General features: G+C 37.1%; 1 protein-coding gene across 9 annotated transcripts in view; it reads right to left on the bottom strand.

The window, feature by feature from the left end:
* Window positions 1-3,207: 3,207 nt before the first annotated feature.
* LOC109406269 (phosphatidylinositol-binding clathrin assembly protein LAP) overlaps window positions 3,208-15,085 on the bottom strand; it is a 48,075-nt gene continuing 36,197 nt past the window's right edge. For 6 of the 9 annotated variants that reach the window (XM_019679350.3, XM_019679348.3, XM_019679353.3 and 3 more), the window contains 4 exons: window positions 14,328-14,559; window positions 11,070-11,172; window positions 10,646-10,735; window positions 3,208-4,858 (listed from right to left, as the gene is read on the bottom strand). In XM_019679350.3, the coding sequence (XP_019534895.1) occupies window positions 4,634-4,858; window positions 10,646-10,735; window positions 11,070-11,172; window positions 14,328-14,559 (650 nt within the window). In that variant the 3' untranslated portion in view covers window positions 3,208-4,633. The remainder of the gene's footprint in view (window positions 4,859-10,645; window positions 10,736-11,069; window positions 11,173-14,327; window positions 14,560-15,085) is intronic. The other 3 variants (XM_019679354.3, XM_019679356.3, XM_019679352.3) reach the window with 2 other exon arrangements.

The following is a 15,085-nucleotide window of genomic DNA, read 5'->3' as shown; positions in this document are numbered from 1 at the left end:
TCAGGAAATGCTTCCGAAATTTTTCCTGGAATTCTACTAGGAATTTCTTTACGACTGCCTCCAGGAATTTCTCCGGGAATTCTTCTAAGACTCCCTTAAGCAATTCCTCCGGTGATTCCTTCAGTAATTTCTCCAGGACTTTTTCCGAGATTATTTCCAGGAACTCTTTCGGGTATTTCTCCAGGAATTCTCCCGGGGATTCTTCCAGGAATTCCCTCAGGAGATTCCTGCAGAGATTCTTCCAGAAATTTCCTGAGGGGAATCCCCCAGGAAGGAGGATTCCCTGAAGAATTTTCCAGAGGAATTGCTGGAGAAATTACCGGAGGAATTCCTAGAGAAATTTCCTGAGGAATTCCTGGAGGAAATCCTAGAAGGATTCTCAGAGAAATACTTGATGAAATTTCCAGAGGATTTACTGGGAAAATCCCGGAGACTTCCTTTAAAAACTCCCGAAGGAATTTCAGAAAAGTGGAGGATATCCTGAAAGAATCCCTGGGGGATTTTCTGGAAGATTTCCAGAAGAAATTCCAAAAACAATTCCTGAAAGATTTCCTGTAGAAATTCCCGGCGACATTCGTTAAGGAAGACCTAGAGGAATTCCAGGAGAAATTCTTGAGGGTTTTGTGAGAAAAAAAAATCACGGAAGACTTTCTGAAGAGATTCCTGGAGAAATTCCCAGAGGATTATCTTGAAAAATAAAACCGACAGTTTTCCTTAGAAAATTCCCGGATTTATATTCCTGGAGAAATTCCTGGAAAAATTCCCGGAAAAATTCTTAGGAGTTCATGAAGGAATTCTCGGAGGCACTCATGGACGAATTCCTGGGGAAATTCTTAGTAAAATTTTCGGAGAAAATCTTGGAAAAAAGTCCGGAGGAATTCCTGGAAAAATTCACAGCAGAATTCCTGGAGGATTTCCTCGAAGATTTTCCGAAGGAACTTCTGGAGGATGTCCTAGAAGAATTCCCGGAAGATTTCCTGAAGAAATTCCTGGAGGAAGTTCTTGAGGAATTTCCAGTGGAATTCTTGGATAAATTCCCGGCGGAATTCCGGGAAAATTCCTGAAAAAAATCCCGGAAGAGTTCCTATAGAAACTCCCGGAGACATTCCCGGAAGAAAATACGGAGCAAAAGAAGCAATATTGTAGGGCGACAACATTTGTCTGCAGGGGGTCAAAGACGGTGTTAAAGTATTCCCTCTTGTACCACCGTACTCGACTGTCTACTATCATTCCAAATGGCTCTTAGCTTGCTGAACAACTATGCTGAAAATGGAATACTTCTTGTTCATTAGGGTGTTCATACAAATTAGCATTAGCATTAGCATTAGCATGAAGCAAGTCGCACAAATTCGTAGGTGGTACAGCCCTGGATCGCTGTTATGAGGATCGCATCCTCTCTGTCCGTTACCAAAGCACAAAGATTTAGGACTAATCTTAGACAAGATTGACACAATCCTCCAACGGTCGAGTGCTGTCCTGGCCACGTCTTTAGTTGTTAGGTTAGGTGTTAGTTGGACACCTATGGAAGTACATAGAGACCTCTACATTCTTTCAGGCCTAGGCGTCACGGGAATTTGGGTGTTAGTGGAAGGGTAAAGTTCAAAGAAAACGTTTGGTCAACGTTCAGGTGCATACACATTTTTGGTTGATGTCTAGTTCTTTTCCCAACTTGATCCTTGTTGAGTGTTCGATTTCAAATCTGAAATAGAAAAGGAAAATTATAGATTAACCTGAACCGTCTTATATGAAATGGTAGATTTACCTGAATCCTCCTTGAATAAAACGTAGTAAACAATAATACAGAACGCAAAAATAGAGCAAATTATATAAACTATTGATCCTGTTATGATCAAATATTTCTTTCTGGAAACAGCAAGATCAAAATTTTAGGTTTGAATGCTATGATTTACGTAAATTACATGAAATATTCTAAAGCTTTTAAACTAATGGATAAATAACTTATCCTTGATATTGCTTTCCAAGAATATTTCTATGGATAATATAATTCAAAAAAGATAAATAAATCAAGACTCTTTTGAAACTATAAGAGTGTGCGTGAAGAAAAGCAAAACAAATTACTCTCCATTGTTCACCCAACCAGTCACAGCTTCATAGTCACGAATTACACATGACCTTCATACTGCCGCACTATAAACACCCATCTCCCGACCCGAAACTCTGAGAGACAATCGAAGCATCATATATGTAGCAAGTAACTGAAGTAACCGTAACTGAAAGTGCGTCTTATTGATAATTAACCCACACCCGATTGAATAGCGCCCGCTGCCAAAAGGACAGTCAGTGGCACGCAACTCCGATTCACGTTACCTAAATGTAGGTATGGTCCTCCTTGCATACAAACTCATCTCTTTCTTTGGTTTCATTAGGCATTTAACTCACATGCGCGGAACACTAGGAAGACTATTCTGTACATTATAAGAAGTTACATAACACATAAACCCAAAATATTACTCTATGAAGTCAATATATATACCCATTTTTGGAATGGAACAGATATGAACACAAAACTAAACAAATAATTAGAACCCTCTCACCGGATTTATGCTGCATATGCTTGACTCCACCAATAAATCTGCTCCGCTCACATCACTCGCGTCCTTATGTAAAGAAAATATTTCACAGTATGACATTTCCAAAACATTGATGTCTTCTTAATCTTGTTCTACATTTTCAATTTTTATTTTATCTTTAAATTTCGTTAAATTTGTTCTCAGCTTAAACAACAATGTATATTGAACATATCTAAAACTAAGTAAAAAGAAAATCGTGTTAAGTACTGTTCCTTATAATTCCACTAATTTAATGTTTGTATCACATAACATCTCTGATATGCTGCAAATACTAATAATGACAAGAAAATATCAGAAGAAATTTTGATATTTCCAGGATGCTTTTCAACCTACTGGCTGTGAAAGCACTAGAATAGAATAGAAAACGAAACTCTACGAGGGGGTCTGAGATGGCCAAAATTTGGTCTACGTGGTTTATGAACAGACCCCTACGAGAAATTCTCTTTTAGATGCTAATCGCCATACAATATTTTTGCGATTTACTTTTTAGTGACTTACTTTTTAGCGATTTTTCGCACATAGATACTAGCGTCACGTTGGTCGATACAGACAGTATGAAAACAGCCAAAGCATTTAATTAATTGTAACGGATTTCGGATATCTCAAGAACACATCATTTGCTATTCCATATTTCTATTTTCCACATTTCTACAATACAATATAGAACTTGTATAGATTCAAACATGTCTTGGTTCATTGAAGCTACTTGCAGAACAGTATAATTTATATAGGATTTAGTCTATGCGAAGCTATGGAACATCACAATGTTTAAATTTCATAAAGTTTTCTAAATCAATATATGTAGGACATTTCACGAGTAAATAATTAATATTATAACAGATTTTGATTCCTGAATTAATTTTTGATAGGATTTGCGGATTCAAGTAACGATAGACCAATACTTTTGCTTTTGAAGAATTTTAACCATAATAAAAAAAAAAACATATGATTCAATAAATTTACGCCAGCGTGCTCTCTTTTAGACGCAGTTCAGTTCTGCAACACATAAAAAAAATAAACTACCGTGGAGTCGCCATTCTTATAATGCACTCATTATTGATAGACAACACAAGCGTCGAAATATTTCTTTTTCGACTCGCATCCTTTTTATTGGAATGATTATTGTACACTCATCATAATTTCTCTATACTTATCATTCAACTGCTCAATTTTAACATTTCTTTATTATATTTACAGTAGGCAATGTTCTATTTTCCAAGCATTTATGCATCATAGATAATAACTTATTATATTATTTGACTTTTCTTTGTCCCTAAATTTATTCATCCATGGCTTTATGTTCAATACTCTATCGTGTCACATATTAGCTTGTTCTAGTTTCGCGTGTCTTAGTCTCAACATATTGTACTGGCGGTTAGATACTATATATTTGTATATTGTTTATGCCATGTCCTCCACGGGTAACGAGTAAGTAGAAGAGCGTTTTAATATATTGATACCAACGAACCAGCAAAATGTATCAACAGTTCACGTCAAGACATGTGAACAATTTTTGTTTCACAAAGCTGTACTGTACAGGGAAGAATCCAAAAATTGCCTTCAATCACACACCTAAGCGTGTAGGCGTAACTCAGACTGAAAAAAAAAAACAGATACTGCTGGAGCTAGTAAACTAAAAACTTTTCCTGCCTTGCCAATCGAGATTGTAGTATCTAGTAAATTCAAATGTCTGCGATAGTTTTCCTTTTTTGTGTATTTTACGGTTACATGAATACGCGCAAGCACAATATTCACCGACAACAAGTAATATAGATCTTTGAATTTGTCAGTTTTAACATTTTTAAATATGGTTTGTCCATTCTATTTTTTACAAGCTTGTTTTATTGAGTTCTGTGAACTCACACCTCATGCAATAGATATATGCGACATTTCAGTAAGCAATAAATATCATAGATATAAACTTATTGTTTTCCTCAGAGTCATTGTGTGGGGATTGTTATGGTTTCTCCTGTTTAAATAATTACATAGTATTATTGCAATGAAAGTGTTCCTACGTACGTACGATCGCATTTCGGATATTTTTACAGCGCTCCAAACGGATCCAGCTGTACATTGGTGTTTGTCATCGATGGCGGTGGCTGCTGTGGCTGTTGACCTTGTATCAGCCCAGACTGTCCCAGGATAACACCTTGCTGCGTGGGTTGCTGCATCGGTACCATTCCCGCAGCCATCGGCATCATGCCGGCCATTTGTGGCGCTCCGGCCATTGGTGCTCCCATCATTGGTCTCATTTGGGGTATACCTTGCTGAAGAATGAAAAAGGTGGATAAAATTCACAATAACATCATCAGGATTAGCAGCGATAGCAACTTGCAGTGTTAATTTAAAGAATTGACTTAGAAATGGTGTATTTTTTATATCAACTTCATAATCTATATTCAAAAGTGAGCCACAGCGACTAATATGTCGCAGTGGCATAATGATTACAGTATTTTTCAAGGAATTTGGTACAGTATTGTTCCGATTTTATCACACCCCTTTTCACAAAATCTCTAGACCCTTTTTCAATATTATTAACGTTGGAAAACGTGCCTGAAACATTCATTTTGAAGAAGAGGGGAATCACTTGTTCTCAAATGTAACAGCAAATGAATGAAAAATAAAGGAATGACGCGCGGCGGGCGTGATAAAATCGGAACATTACTGTATGTAATTGATCGAGTTATAATAGCGGAAAACCCCCTGCTCAAATAGCCGCACCCGCAGCTCATTGAAGCCGGAATTTTTGAAGAATTTCATAAGAAATAAAAAAAAAACACGGCACCCGATGAGTAATTTTTCGTTTCACGAAAAATTTTCTTCGACTGGAGTGGGAATCGAACCCACACTCCGTTCCTTACAATACGCTGGTGCCCCTAACCCTCCAGTATAGTCACGCTGTACAACATGTTGAAAAAAGTTAGCTTGTTGTTCACAGCAGCACCAGCGCGGTGCTTTCAGTGGCAGCCAACCACGCGAGTTACGGAAGGCTAACGGCACGAAGCCCAAAGAGGATAATTGTGGCCAGATTCAGAAAACGCATTCGGACCTTACCATAAACCAATGTTACGCCCCAGCTGGTGCTGCCAAAATGCAAGACAAACTTGGTAGGCACCAAAGCAGTCATCATTCACAGAAAAAAGCTGTTGTGTAATATTACATCTGAACTTCTGCAACCCGATCAATACGTCGGTTGCATGAATATTACATCGGCCGATGTACACATAAGAACAAAAGATTTTACATCAAACGATGTAGAGAGTAGAAAAATTGTTAAAGTATTTAGCCAAAGCATGGTCATTGAATGCTCTGTCCGTAACTGCATATTTGTAACATTTGCAATTTTAGTCAATTTTGAGTTAATACCGGGGCTCATCTCCAAACCATCTGTACTTTCATCTACTCTCATGAACTTTGAAAGTTTGTTCTGCAAAATGTCAAAAAATACCCAGGCGTGTTGTCTCATTATCAAATATTCACGAATGTAACCGCAAACAGTCACACCGGGAATACACACAGGCCTCATAGCGTACCATCAATCATATTTTTCTCTAATATTTTTTCATACTATTTGCCTAGCATACAAGAAGAGCTGTAAAGATTTCATTGCAAAGTGATTAACGTCGAATTTTGGTCAACTTTTTTAAATTTCGATCCTTTTCCATACTAGTGCAAGCTGCAAACTTTGAGCTCAATTTTCTTCAATGCCTACTTTCGTCGAATGTGACTGTTATGCAGTTATGAGCAAGCTGCTGTCGTAGATAAAATTCCAGAAGGTAACATCCAGATCTTCATGGACGACTTTAACGCGAAAATTGGTTCCGACAACTCGAACTAACACCTCATGGCACGCAATGGTCGTAGCGAAATGAGCAAGAACGGAGATCTGTTTGGAGAGTTTTGAAGCAACAACGATATGGTCATTAGGAGATTACTCGTTCCGCATCAACCAATAGTGCACAAAGTGACATGGGTTTCCTGTGAAAGCTTCACGGAAAATCAAATAGACCACGTTTACCAATAGCCGAAAATGGAGCTTCGGTTATTGAGAAGGAAGTGGAACGCTCGTGTAAACGGGATAGAAGAGAGTATGCGGACTCCCTCCTAGCAGACAACAACGCTCCCACTGGAACTTGGTCTACCACTCTTCAATTAATTGTTGAGCATTTTCATAGCTATTAATTGAAAGGTTTTCTTTGCCTACCATTGCATGAATTTGTATATTGTGTATCAGGAAAAAAATATAAACTATGTCCATGGAAGATGAAAAAATGTACCGACCAGACCGTTTGGCTAGCCGGAAATCCCAAGACCCTGAAACCACATAGCGCTCAAAATCGTATATACCCGGTTCTTTGTTGTTTCATAAGGAATTTATTTTAATAAATATAAAACAGTGTTTAGAAAAAAACAGTTTTCCCAATGATGTGCAGTGCACCGCTGTGCTCCATTGAGATAAAAATACTCAAAAATGTATACGAATACAATGACCCTTCACCGATGAATTTTACACACAGTTTATAAATCATTCTTCTTCTTCTTTATGGCCCGACGTTCTCACTGGAACTTGGCCTGCCTTTTCCTTCAACTTAGTGTTCTTTGAGCACTTCCACAGTTATTAATCGAAGGGCTTCCTTCCTTCGAGAAAATTTTCCCGACCGGAGCAGGAATCGAACCCGCCGTCTCCGGATTGGCGATCCATAGCCTTAACGACTAGGCTAACTGGATACCCTAGTTTATGAATCAGCTGGCTTTAAATAACAAAATCACAAGGCAACTTGTCACAAAACATCTGAAAAGTATTTTGGTTGGACAAATGCTTGTGTGTATCGAACAGAGTTGCTATGGGGATCTCGATCGCGTTGCATTGTTCGAAGGAAAAAGTGAAAAAATGACGCGTGCTTGAAGCAGTTGCGATGGGGATCTCGATCGGGTGGCATTGTTCGAAGAAAAAAGTGAAAAAGCCGCATGTTTTGGGGCAGTTGCGATGGGGATCTCGATCGCGTTGCATTGTTCGAAGGCAAAGAGAAAAAATAACGCGTGTTTGTTCGCCAATGCGTTTTCATGAGAACTCCTGGAGTCTGGTAATATTTGCAAATTAATCTTGTAGCTCTGGTGCTGGCCTAATATTGAAGCAATAAAAATGTTAGAAGAAAATAATTGCAGTTCACAACAATCATTGAACAAATTAAAAATAATTGGCATAAATACCTCAACGGCTGTCGATCACAGGTAACACATGGGATTACTCTTAGTAAAATACACAATTCGAAAAATATTCACCGTATACTCTAAGTTCAATACTGTAAGAAACGCGCGACTATTTTCGCGAGTTGGTCGGTTTTCTCGGTGGTAAGATGGGAACGCAAATATTTAATGCGGAATCAGAAGCGTTCATGGCAAAGTCGGGTTTCACGATCAATGCGGTGACGCGTTTAATATTGAAAGATTGTTGACGTATGTGCATTACCCTTACTATCGCGACCAAATAAATCATAATCGGAATGAAGACCGTGTCGTCTATTTTCATATAACTAGTGGATCATACCACCTACCAAGGGTGGCTCCAAGATCCACGCCTTACCCTACCCTACACACTAAAAACAGAATGCCGAGATCGGCTGTGCAAATCTCGGTTAAAGTTCATTTGCTGAATCTCGGCTACAAATTTGACGTTTGAAGTTTGATACCAGCGGCACCCATAGGTGCTGCTATGAATAAAATGGATTTTTTGCCGATATTTCAGTTAAATTTAGGTTGCCGAGCACTCGGCTGTGCGGATCTCGGCAAAAGAATGAAAATTATCCGAGCTCAACTAAGTGTGTACTAACAAATACTCCTTCCTGAGACAACTGTGGGGATGCTGTGGATTCCACGGTTTCTAGTAACGGTTGTCGAACTCACATTCCTTCCCTTTCCCGATGACCGTAAGGACGTTATTGACTTTAAAATATTGAACTCTCGAATTGTGCACATTGAGAGTGTGTAGCTAGGCATTGGATCTCTATGCAACTTCGATTGTTCTGGTCAATCACGGAGTAGCAACTACGATGTGTACGGTTATCTTTGCTTTGCTTGCAAATGCTTGTGTGTATCGAATATCATAATAGTTGTTACAGTGTGGAATCTGATTTTGCTTCCGAAATGGACGAACATTGCCGACGTGATTTTTTATGCTGTCAGCGTTGCTGTTTTTTTAGTCTTGCTGTTTTTTTAGCCTTGCAGTGCGTATGCCTGTTATCGTGTAGAAAAAAAAAATGTCATGTTAAGCGTTTCTGAACAGCGTTTCGGGGAAAAATGAAGCAGCAATCAACTGTAGCATGTTGAATCAATGTGTTTATGGAGGACAAGTGCTGTCGAATGCCGACTATACCTAAAACATTGAGAAAAATACCTGATCGACTGAAATTTTGCAAGGTCAACTGAAAGCACAAACCCGAAACAAAACCGTTACTAAAGAAACTTGTGGTGCGCTTAAACAATCGGAATAACAAAAAAAGGTTTTATTTTGCAATCAAGAACGATTTTTCTGAAAAAAAATAATGTTTTGCCAAAAAAATATAACACTGATATGAAAATCTTTACGAAAATAATTGGTCGTTCACGACATATAAAGCGAACACTCAAAAAACAATTTGGACAAAATCGGTTGAGAAATGATTCCGCAATCGTAGTCACCGCATCGACGTTTTTGAAAAAAAAAAACATGATTCCGAGTTAATCGCGTATGATGTTTCAAATATACACTACGCGCCCGTAATAAGGAAGCGAGGCGCGAAATGCTATATGTATCTTTGCTTCTACTGCTTAGATTTGTATAAAAATTTGACATAGCATTCTTGAGAACCCATACTTTAAGATTTATGATGAAAATGACAGCACTACACACAGGGGCAGGATTGAAAATACACGGAAAAAACCTCTAGCTCGTCGAGATGTCGAGATCCTCATTTGGTGTCTTCAGAGAAAATATTTCTATGGACATGGTCGATATTCTGAGTGGTAGGTAATTTTTCTTACGTTATTCGCATAAAAGTCCTATAAGTCATTTTGACCAAATTACATTTTAGCGATATGATGTCTTCGGCAAAGTTGTTCGGCTATTTATGCTGACAAAGTTTGCTGAAGACGCCAAATTTCCAAAGCCTACTATTCTTGAGTTATTAACCGATTTATAAAATACCTACCTAAAATCGATTTTTTTCATCAAAATACGTTTTTAACCGTTATGCTGCCTATGATCGCATAATTGTCCCATATGAATAGGAAACCCAGCAAAGATGGGACTGATATGCGATCATGGGCAGTATGTGTCCGACAAATTTTTTTGCTTTTTTCTACACCGTGCTTTTTAAATGGGCGCTGAGTACCCGGGTACCCTGTCGGCCACATAAGGGTTAAACAAATTTAATGTCCGTTTTCGAGTTATAATAGTGAAAAGTACTAAAATAAAACATATATCGAGGAAATTAGTTGAAAAAAAATAAAATATACATTGATTTTATATAGAAAGTTCCCGAAAATCACGCAAAATGAATATAGGACGTTCTTGCAGTCGGGCAAGTTCGGGCAAGTTTTTTCATCGGCAAACACAATGTAAAACGTAATTTGGCCAAAATGACTTATAGCACTTTTATGTGAATAACGTAAGAAAAATTGACTACCGCTCAGAATATCGACCATGTTCATAGAAATATTTTCTCTGAAGACATTAAATGAGTATCTCGACATCTCGACGAGCTAGAGGTTTTTTCCATATATTTTCAGTTCTGCCCCAGTGTGCGCCAGTATATGTGCTTAAAGCCGATATATTTTGAGTCTGAAAATTGTAAATTAATATAAAAATTACACGTACAAAATCTTTGAAAGCAAAACCTTGATGGCAATAGCTGATATTTTAATTTTGTTTTAGTTTCTAGAAATAAAACGTATACAAATGTAAGAAACACGTTGAAAAATACAAAGCTACCTACTAGAAAGTTAGTGACAGTAATACGTCTTAGCTAAATAATAACTATATGCAATAAATAATATACAAACAATATATCACTTACCTGTAGCATATACGGTGCCACTACGGGGTAGGAAGTGTGTACAATTGGATGAATAGTGCTAGGGGCAGGAGTAACGGTCATACCTTGCGCCTTGTGATTTTTTTGTTGGGTATAGCCACAGGATTTAAATACAATGCAATTTGTTGGGTATAATACAACAGAAATTATCAACCGAAAAAAGAAAAATAAAAACAAAACAAAATGAAACGAGAAATAGAAAATTAGGAAAGCAATAAAACAACTACCGCTAGAGTATTACCACCTTTTGAAGAATGGAAAGAATTCGATTACAATAGAAATTACATAGAATGAAAAAGAAAACTAAACAAAACCTTACAAAGTTATTTACATACATAATTCTTCACATTCCCAATGCAGCGTTTATGTGTGAATACACTAAACAAGCAATGGTCGAAACACTCACCATAGGTTTGTAGCCCGTCTGATTAGTGGCTGGTTGTGGTTGAGGTGACCATCCAGCGGAGCCTGGTTTCGCTGTATTTTTTGGTGAATTCCACTGAACGTTTCTAGTGAAGGGAAATAATAGATTAGTACAACGCCTTTGTTAAAATTTATATTATAAAATGCATCAGTTGAAGAGGGATTCGTCCTAGTGAAATTATTTTAAAATCGGAAACATTGAATAAAGTATTAATTTTGATTTTATTTCAATGATCTGTTACATAAACCGTGAGGTCGCCATTCACTGCTCATTTAACGGCATTTTCGTATAGTTTATGACAATAAAATCGACGTTAGCAAATATTGCACATAAATTTACGTACGTATTCAATAATTGTGTTGTTATTATAGAAAAAATATAAAACGATCATAAAATATGTTTACAGCCGAAAAAATTAAAATTATCTCTTGGTTCCTATTACCGCTCATGCATCCATTCACCGCTCATAATGAATCCATTCACCGCTCACTGGATTATTTTTCCATGAAGCCACATAAAATATTTTCATTTATAAGAACAAAATAACTTTGATTTACCACAGTATCGATGATTCATGGTGTTCAGTTCATCCAGTTTTGTCAAAATTTAATCTTTGACGGGTTTTACTGTTTTATACCAGTTGGATATATTACTTGCTGTTTGCTCTGAACAGTTCCCATGCTGCCCTGCAGCGCAGTGTGGATTTTTTTTAAGAACGCGGTTTCAGGGACACTCACTTAAAAACTTGAAATTAATAGTTATTCATACAGTGTACAATTAGCATTTGAGTTAAAATACACATAAAAAAAAATATTCATGCAACGAGTTGCAAAATGATGATTTTTACAGCACGAGTCGTACATTTATCCAAACTCGGCAAGCCTCGTTGGATAAATGTTCGACTCGTGCTGTAAAAATCTTCATTTTGCAACTCGTTGCATAAATAACTATTATTGTGGCAGCATGCTACATTCACTTTTGTTGCGATACTTTACTTACATTTGATCATTATTGTATGATTGACCCAACATGAGCGGTGAATGGGGCATGAGCGGTGAATGACGACCTCACGGTATCAATAAATAAATAGGTAGGTATGTAAGATTGTTTAAAACTGATAACATTTCAAAAACTAATCAAAAAGAAACATGTGCGCATCCAGCTTAAAGAATCCCATTATCAACTGTTACTCATCACAACTCAGCCAACTTCGACTTTACTTCGATAGATACCATATTTTATTAGATTTTGTCGATATGCATTCCTTATATTATGCAATTTATTTCATCATCAGATCGATCAGATCGAAGCATACCGACTGGATTCCGTTTACATAGACTTCGCCACGGCTTTCGATACCGTCCCACATATTCTGATGATAGACAAGATGAAGCGCATTGGGTTTTCATAAAGGATTACCAAATGCCTCACCTGATACCTTTCAGGTCGTGAAGCATTTGTGGTTTCCAGGTTTCCAGTAACACTAGTTCTATATAACCTTTTGCATTACGTCAGGCGTACGTCAAGGCAGTGTACTAGGACCCTTGTAAACGATCTGTGTACACTCATCTCATCAAATTGTATCAACGGCATGAGCAGAATAGAAAAGGTCATCTCCAGAATCAGAAATAGATTGAAATTTCATGCTATTGGTCGCGACACCTAGCGATTCACACTTTTTACACGGAAAATTTCAACCGTGTTGACACGAAGGAGCAAAGTATTTCGGAGGCAGGTACACCAACTCAAAAAGTGATTTACAAAATTATTAGGGGTACACACTAAACAGATTAAATTGCTGCGTAAGCCATGATATTCTGCTTATTTGAAATGTTTCATGATTTTTCGAATGAAATAATCAAAGATTGCCTTGGTGATCGCGACGTTTAATCAGTTAAATCAGATTACACTGTTAAGTGAATCCCCCTATCGTGATTTACAAACATATTGTGTTCAACTAGACTGTTTTTCGGGGACACAGTCAAAGTTAAAACCGTGAATAGGATGCGCGATACCATAGTGGCGGGAATGTATCATATGCGTATGTTAATGAGAAAAAAATTGGTTAACACAATTTATTATGCTTATAAAACCATTGCATTGGTATGTCGTATAATGGTACACGCTATGTCCAACGGGAAGTATTATGAAAAGTGAATGTACCTCAAAGTTTATTCGCTAGAACCGTATTTTTGGACCTCTAGATTCAGAATATGTGCGATTTAAAATAATCCATCTTGGGTTTTTTTCCCATACATTTTTATATGGGATGAAATTGACCTTAAAATGACTTTTTTCACCATTTGTATGGAAAAATAGGAAAAAAAAATCAAAAAAATCGAAAAAATAAAAAAAAACCCAAGATGAAATATTTTAAACCGCACAGATTCTGAAACTAGAGGTCCAAACCTACGATCCTATGGAATAACATTTGAGGTACATTCGATTTTCATAATACTTCCCTTTGGACATAGCGTGTGGTATGTGTATAGTGGTCGAAACAACAAATTATATGGTCTCAATGAAACAAAATATCAAAAACATTTTTGTCACCCCATGTATTTCGTAAAACCAATCTGCGATCGACAGCGTCGAATTGGACGTCATAAATACCATAGTGGCGGGAATGTATCATATGCGTATGTTAATGAGAAAAAAATTGGTTAACACCATTAGGGTAAGTGTACCAATTATGGCTATAGTACCAATTCTTCGCCATAGTTGATGTTTACCCTTTAACGATGTATATCAACAATAAAAAAATGTGAACAACAGATCACGTTCACAAAAGATGGTTGCACTCATTTAAAGTACACATTTTGCTCAAACTACGGTAGAAGTAAATCATTTTCCTTAAAATTTCGGCTTCCTTGCACCCTTTTTCGCCATAGTGTACCAATTATGGCTAATCCCATAAGAAATGCATGCAAATAGTGCGAAAAGGAACCGAAAAAACGTATAATTTCCAAAATTTTTGAAAATTCGATTTCCAGTTCTATAGGAGCTGATTATTGATAGTCTACATTTTTTTTTGTTTCCATCTGTTAAGCCATTGGCAAGAGTAAGTTGGATATCTATATTGGCTATTTACCGTTTGATATGACGGGAATTAACGCACATGCCGAAGTAGATATCTACCCTAGATGCTGCTCCTTACATATTTTTTAGAACATATCGAAGTAAGGCTGAAGTGTGGACGAATTGACATTGCATTTGCTCCATATTACGCAATTCACTTACTTGATTTGAGGTGATGATCCTTTGTTTATCGATAAACTTTCCGCTAGAGATGCTAGTGAACTGTCGAGATCGCCTGTGAGTACTTTTCCGGGCTGTTGAGCTGCTGATGGTGGCACAGCGCTACCTGGAATTGCGGTTGGTTGTGAAGCAACATTTACGCCAGCTGCAGAGTGGGCATGACCAGTGTAACCCATATTTCCAGGTTTTAGTACGTCACCCAAGGCGTCGAATCCTTTATGAGCCCGTTTCATTTTTTTTATTTCATTTCAGGATTCGCATGTGCATTTGTGTAGATGTGTATGTGTTCCGTAACCACATGGTTATTTTGTGTGAATGTACGATGTCAGTTGAATGTTTTGTTGGTTTCAAGTTAATTCATCGTCAAATGATGTTTAGTGACATTTGATTCGTATATTGTACCAATCCAAAATAACGGAACATAAAGATAATTGGATAAACAAAAAAGGTATCGTTAGACACATCCTTAACTATCTATATGCGGTATGATTAACAGGCAAATATTTAACTTTAAACTTTAAATAGAGATTAACGTACATAAAGTGAAATTATACAAGCCTACATCATGAAGATGGTTAGTCCGATTAGTTATGGTACATTTAGTTTCGACATCAATGTAGACAGTAGATACGCGTTGCGATGATTGTATTTGTATTACTAATTCCTTCTTGGGATAAGCATATAAAAGCATTTTGACAGTCCAAACAACACATTCCATTTATAACATTTCATTTCCAATA

The sequence above is a fragment of the Aedes albopictus genome, chromosome 3, assembly GCF_035046485.1.
Source record: "Aedes albopictus strain Foshan chromosome 3, AalbF5, whole genome shotgun sequence".
NCBI lineage: Eukaryota > Metazoa > Arthropoda > Insecta > Diptera > Culicidae > Aedes > Aedes albopictus.
Note: the sequence above shows the minus strand (reverse complement) of the source record. Positions and strands in the feature narration are given on the sequence as shown.